The 7,198-nt window shown below is 45.6% G+C and overlaps 1 protein-coding gene across 1 annotated transcript in view; it reads right to left on the bottom strand.

Annotated features, from left to right (window-relative positions):
* CCR9 (C-C motif chemokine receptor 9) overlaps positions 1–1,465 on the bottom strand; it is a 1,690-nt gene extending 225 nt beyond the window's left edge. Inside the window, exons 1-2 of the mRNA XM_014308182.1 lie at positions 1,448–1,465; positions 15–967 (exon numbers count right to left, since the gene is read on the bottom strand). Of these exons, the coding sequence (XP_014163657.1) occupies positions 15–967; positions 1,448–1,465 (971 nt within the window). The remainder of the gene's footprint in view (positions 1–14; positions 968–1,447) is intronic.
* Positions 1,466–7,198: the final 5,733 nt, after the last annotated feature.

Here is a 7,198-nt window from a genome sequence, read left to right as displayed (position 1 = left end):
GCGCCACCCTGCACCGCTCACCAGCAAAGACATAGATGAAGGAATTGAGGCAGCTGTGGAGGAAGGCGATGATCTGGGTGACCTGCAGCCCGATGTCCAGCTGGTTGGAAACCTGACAACTGTGCACCACCCCTGTGTAGGTGTTGATGGCTTTGACCAGCAAAACAATATTGTACGGGAACTGAGAGAGGAGGAAAGCAGTGAGGATCATGGTGATGATCTTCAGCGACTTCTGCTTTTGAAATCTTTTGGCCTGTAGGAGGGTGTTGATGATAAGGGCATAACAAATCACCATGACAAGGAGCGGGAGGAAGAATCCTATGGTGACTTTCAAGGCCAGGACCGTAACTCTGAAGATCACACTGACATTTGGTGGGTACATAATTTTGCAAACTGTTATGTCACCCACCTGTGTGCTCTGGCTGTAAATGAGTTCTGGGATGCACAGGCTCACAGATGTCAGCCAGACAGCCAGGCACATGAGCCTGCTGCGCAGGAGCCACCTTCGCTTACAAGTTTTAGCTTTCATCGCTTGCACTACAGTGATGTACCTGTCAAAGCTGATGCAGGTTAGAAGCAAGCTGCAGCCATAGAAATTGATCTTATACATGCTGTTGACAACTTTGCACATGAAGTCCTTAAAGATCCATCCATCAGAAGCAGCCTTGGCCCAGAAGGGGAAGGTGAAAAGGAGCAGGAGGTCGGCGATGGCCAGGTGCAACAGGTACAGATCCATCATGCTCCTCCTGAAGTGGTATTTGCAATAGACAAGCACGACCAAGGTGTTCCCCATTGTGCCCACAGCGAAGATGAGCCAGAAAAACACTGGCAGGAAGGCTTGAGCAAACTGCCTGACCTGCCTCTTGTCACACATGAAGTCTGTGCTGTTCACTGGGTTTTCACACAAGGACAGAACCATGCTGTCATTCCTGTAGTAATCCAAGCTACTTTTGCCAGGATGTGTGACCTGCAATAGGACATCTAGTGAATTTGTGTTGAGAGGCTCAGTAAAACATACATTTGCCCCTCTCCACCCGATGCAATTAAAATGCTTAATTGATTCCATTTAAATGAAAAATTGCAAAGGATGCCAGTGAAACAGATAATTTCATATTGCTCAGAGTGTGCAGCACAGCAGAGATTTATAAAAATGACCCACTGAGTGAAAAACTCACAAAAGAGCAGTTCACGACATCCAGCCAACTTCAGTTATGAAAATGGCAGGTGGTGAAAGCATTATGTCTGTCAGATAATTCAAACCATGGTTTGCTTGGCTTCAAATACATAACAAAAGGCAAAATGCCCAGCTTGGAAAGAGGTGGAGAAGAATTCTTTGTGTTACTGCTACACTGGGATAGTACCAGTGGCTTGAAAGAGGCAGAAAACTGATGGAGACAAAGAGGAGGGAAGGGAAAGGAGATGAACAGTGACATAGCTGTATACTCACAACATTTGCAGCTGCCATCTTCAGCCAGATTGCTCCTCAGTCCTGAAGGAAGCTCCGTAGCCTGGAGAGGAAAGATGGGGGAAAACAACTGATTTGAAACAAGTCTGAAGCAGGACTGTGACCCTCTTCCTTGTACTTCTTCTTTTGATACCTTTAATAAAAACCTCAACTCCTTGAAACAGCTCTGTCCGGAAGATGAACAAACCACACAGATATTGATGCTGCTGATTTGAATTATTTACTTATTTCCATTTTACAAATTTACATTTAGCCTACATTAGGTCTTCAGCTTCTCTATGGCACTGTGCTGATTAAGTCCTTGGATGCACTACAGTTACTGCTATCTCATTTTTATCAAGCTGTAGGCTCCCCAGTGTGCACATGTAAAAAGTAATCTAAAGGTACTGTATCTTGCAAAAGATTCATGAGAAAATTTGAAATTTTCCTCTAAAATTATCCAGCAACTAAGAAGGAAAAGTACCTGGCTTTAGTAGTACTTTGCAGTCTTAAATGTTTGCATCTTCTGCAGCAAGTGATTAATCTCTACCTGCAACTTCTCTTTCTTATCTGTGAGTTTAGGCACAGTGCTCATTGCTGTTGGCCAGCAAAGTTGATCATTGAGCCCCAGTAAACCAAAAAAATATTGGGCTTTTTCTGCTGTAGATTGCTTTTCTAGTCGGGCCATCATCACAAAACGTAGCTGAGCCTGGTGGGCTCGATGCAACACAAATACACCTAAGTATTGGTGCATTTAATCCACATGTTCTGCCCTTCTGCTTGTCCAGAATAATGCTTTGTGACAAGACAAGGCGAGTCAGTGCTGCTGGGGACCTTCAACTAGCACAGACCTTTCCTCCAGACCCGTTCAAAAACAGCTCATGTAACTGAGAGGCCACCTTGCAGAAGCCACAGCAGAAGCGGATGGAGCCAAACCTCCTCCATGGGGAAATGGCCCATGTTCATGCTCTGACTTCCCTCTGACTGCTCGCTGTGGGCTGACAAAAAGCACCTATGGCTGTGGCTGGCAGCAGTCAGTAAGCTCCTGATTTCTCCCCAGAACTTACTTCTAACCTGTCACTGAAGCATCTCATGAAGGGTGCAGAGCTATGTATTCCCAGGGAGCTTTTTCATGTTATTTTCTTCTAGCTGTCAGACCTACCTTAAATTGCAAACAAAAAGATCATTGTAACTGGGCCAGTTCGGTGGGGAAAAAAAAAATATAGGTGATTTGTAATTTAGTTCCTTTTCCATGAAGGCTGCTCGTGGGAAACAGAGACATGAATAGAGGAGGAGTGAGGGGACTCATCAGGACAGTTGCTGCAGGGGGGCAGCCTGGATGTGGCACCCAGGAGTCACACTCTGCATGTAATGCTTGCTCTTTACACCTACAATTAACCTCTTTGTAGGCTGAGTGTGTGCTCCTGGGGCCTCAGCCTGATTAGACCTGTCACAGACTGCTTACTCTGTGGTTTTCATGTTTTAGGTGGCTCAAACACATGTGGTAATCTTCTCTTTCTTTTATTTTTATTTTGGGGTTTTTTCCTGGTAAGCTCTTTTGATACCAAAAGGACAATTTCTCATACCATCAATTTTCTGCTTATGTACATCATCTAGCACAGGGCAAATCAGACGTTGCTTCTAGGCTGTGTCCTGCTGCAGAACACTTTCACTGGGGAGAAAAAGTACCCTTGAACCACAACTGGATTCCTCTGGGCAGCTTCCAGGGTCTTTTTGGGAGGCTGGGACAGGAATGAGGAGCCAGGTCTAGTCCTGCCCTCTCCAGGTTGACCCAAGGTCACAGCTTCCCATAAAGTCCCTACTGGTGGCACATCTTTATGTGACAACCATCCAGAAGAGTGTGGCAGGGAAGACTTTGAAAAGGCAGTGAGAAGTGGTTAATAAATGTATGAACTTGCACATCTTATGTCTTCTTTCTGGTAAGCTGGCAGGCAAATGATGCTGATTTAAGTTCCCCTCTCTGCAGGAAGTCTGAGCACCACGGGGTTTTGCTTTAATGATGGTGTTCAGCTGTAACCAATGCTCGCTTGACTCAGACTTCAAGGAAATTTCCAAATCACAGTTCAGGCTCAGTTCCAATTATGGAGAAAACAGTGGTTCTGGCTAGGTTTTAGGGTGGGCTCTGCTGTTACTTGGCACCATGCTCATGTCAGCAGCAAAGCATCTCCTTCCAAGGGGAAGGAGACCAGGATGCTCAATATTCCACTACAAAATCTCCCCTAAGGTGTCTGTGTATCTCTAATAATTGGTTGTCATCTTGAAACCCCTCATGAAACAGGCATAGGTCTGTATGATGCTACCACTGTACAGGACTTGGCCTCTTCTACCTCCTGGGCCATCCTGCAGAAAAACAGAAGAGGGGGAGTAGATCTCAGCCAAACCCCAGGGCACCTGCTAAGGAAAGAACATGTGAAAGCACAGGCATAGACTCTGGGATTAGGGACAAGTTACCCTGAGCTTGCAAATGGCTGCCTGATGGTGGATCCACAGTAATCATCTGTAATTCAAGCTTGTTTGGCCCTTGGTATAATGCAAGCGGATTCAGCATTGGGAGAGCTACATTAACTGCAGTAGGGTAAAGGCATGCCCATGAGCAAAGCCTCTGATGCAAAGGATCTTCACATCCTTTGGTCTCTCCTTCGTGAATCTGAACCCTTATGTTCAGCATTTAAGTGACTTTAATCAGACTTAGTTTAATTCTCCCTGGAAGCAAAGTAATAAGTATAATTTAACCCACCACTTTACAGAGCCAGTCCCACTGTACTAAAAGCCCCCAGGGTAGATAAACTTCCAGACCAGAACACAGGCAGCTGCTCATCCTGTTCATCACTTTTCTGCCACATGACACTTGTTGAGTGTTGCTGACAGCAGCAGCTTTTTTGCCCCCAGGAATGCGAACAGAAACAGAACAGTGTGAATGTAGCCCTCTTACCAAATTTCTGCCAAACTGGTTCCTGATTTGTGTGCTCATTCAATGCCATCCACAGTTAAATCCGTTCAAGTAAAACCAGGGACAAGGCAGTCAGTTCTTGCAATATCATCATGGATTGTGAGATAACTTGTGATTTCCCTTCAGCTCATATTGATACAAAACTAAGCATCTCTGTTTTCCTTACAAATATATTGCTTTCATGTTCATCAAGAGAACTTGCAGGTGAAACACTGGTTTTGGTTTTTGTTTAAAGTGAGAAAACTAAAGCCATCGGCACTTCTTCTGTCTTCTTTTTAACTTTGGGCTGCTTAAGCATAATTTGGGGATGATATTTAAAGCTCTTCCTTTATTGCAGGTACTATAGGCAGAGAAGTACTTAGCTTGACATTAGCTTTTACTTAACTGGAAAGATTTTGCAGAAATAAAACAAAACTTAGGGTTATATCCTCTTCTGAGCCTGACCAAGAAGTTTCCTTTTTTCACAGTGAAAACTGCACCATGTTTGCAGTAAATCTATCTTTTAACATGCCAATTTTCCTTTCCTTGGGTAAAAAGAGGACATTAATCGGCTTCATTCCAAGCAGGCTGCTTGAGACGTCCAATAACTCCTCAGACGGTCTGTTTGGGGGAGAGGCTGTGGCTGCAATTCACTGTCCTCTGTGAGGAGGGTATTTGCAGTCAGTGAGATCAGTGCCTCTGATTGCAATTCCAGACAGGTTACTTGTTTATGTAGATTACACACAGGGGTCCCTGGAGATTTCCATAAAGAGGAAACAAAAGAGTCTTCTTCCAGCATGGGTCCACAGACATTAAACTTTTCCTTCTCTTCAGAAGGGTGGGGAGTTAAAGTAGAAAACCAGCTTGAAAACTCTCTGAGTGGCCCTGGCAATTAGAACATCCATCACAAAAATGCATCAGCCCAAGCCTGCATAGGTAAACTCCTAAAAATAGCTGAAATAATAGTTTTGGCCGTAAGGATGGGCTATGAACATAGAGCATGAAGGAAAAAAAGTATTATTTACACTACCCTATCTTTTTTTCCACAAAAATAGGACAAGTTTAAAGTCTAGGTACTGAAGATACACAGTTATCCAGTTTCTACCACAAAATATAAGTATACATATATATATATATATACATATTTCTGTGAACCTAATTCCTGTTTGCTGGCATGGAATGTTTTAGCAATTCCTGTAAAGAGGCATGTCACCAGCAGCTCCTTTTACAGAGCACTTGGCAAGCAGGGACAGACAAGCCAGAGGCTGGTGTTAAACATTCTCATTTCTGTTAGGTCTTCATATACCTGTGCTGTGCATTCTTAATTAAACTGGGAGCTGCCTGTGCCTGCCTGCCTAGTTTGGAGTACCCATTTTAGAGCAAACATTCTTTTGGCTGCATCTGTTCCCATGGGATAGAAAAACTTTACAGATCTCAGGTTCAACTACTATTTTAGGAGAACCAATGGCCTTGTTACTCACACTGCAGGCTGGCTCATACTGTGACTTTTAACTCCTGAGTTAACTCCCTGCAGAAGTGTGCAGGGAAAAGGGACACAATGAGGCTCACCAGGGATGAGCAAAGGAATGGCACACCAAATATTGAGAGACTATGTGCCAGTGAGATCCTTAGCTGGCTACACGAGGCACTGGGTACAAAGAACTGCAGTTGAAGTGCTTCTACACACAGCATGAGGAATAAGCAAGAGGAGCTTAAAAGCCTTGGCTCAGCCCCAGAGATGCACAGTCACTGGCATAAGAGAGCCTCCAGGTAAGGATTAAAGGACAAACAAATAAAGTGGGTGTTATTGTGGGAGGCTACTATAGGCCACCCAGCCAGGATGACAACACCAACAAATTAGTCTTTAAGCAACTAAGAAGTACCTGTAAATCAACATAGCTGATAACAGGTCCATAAGATTCCTGAAGCACCTATACCTCTTGGTACAGGTACTATGAGAACTGACTGGGAAAGGTGCCCTCCTTGATTTGTTGCTTATTAACAGAGAGGGACTTGTGGGCAAAGTGATGACTTGTGGCTTTCTTGAGTGATGATTTGTGGCTTTCTTGGCCATAGCGACCATGAAACATTCAAGTTTAAAATCTCTGCTGACAGGAGGAAAACTGCCAGCAAAACTTCAACTCTGGATATGAAGTGAGCAAAATTCAGGCCATTCTGGGAACTAGTTAGTGAGGTCCCCTGGGAAAATGCCTCTTTCTGCCTTTCTACCCAGCCAAGGTGTCACAGGCTGTATTGTCATTCCTCTGGGGAGCTGGGGCAAGCCTTGGACCGGCCAGAGTGTGTGTGGTGCTGCAGATGATGGTCTGACCACTGGAGGTAAAGGCCAGAACCAGCTTTCTGTCCTGGCACCTATTGTGTGAGAGCAATCTTTGGAGATGTACTCAGCATTGGCGGTTGTCTCATGATTTCTCCCGAAAGAGGATGACAGTGCTTTAACATGGCAAGGAGAGCACCTAGGCCCAGTGCTTTCCGTCAGGATGATGGGCTGCCCAGGGGAGACAAAGGTCAGAAAGACCTTTTCCTCTTGGAAACTTCTGTGCGGGAGAAAACCTTGGATGTATTCAGCATGGGAGGTTGGATCCCGAAGTCTCCTGTGAGCTGCTGACACTGCACGGCAGCGCTGGAACACGGGAACCAGCGCGCCCAGCCGCAGGGCGCGGGGCTGCCGGAGGGGTGTCCCGGGAGAGGAGGGCAGGAGGAGGCGGGCTCGGAGGGGGTGGAGCGCCGCTGCCGCGGTGCCGGTGCGGAGGGAGGAGGAGGAGGAGGGATGCCCGTCCTGCGCC

Source organism: Geospiza fortis, unplaced genomic scaffold (genome assembly GCF_000277835.1).
Source record: "Geospiza fortis unplaced genomic scaffold, GeoFor_1.0 scaffold346, whole genome shotgun sequence".
Classification (NCBI taxonomy): domain Eukaryota; kingdom Metazoa; phylum Chordata; class Aves; order Passeriformes; family Thraupidae; genus Geospiza; species Geospiza fortis.
Note: the sequence above shows the minus strand (reverse complement) of the source record. Positions and strands in the feature narration are given on the sequence as shown.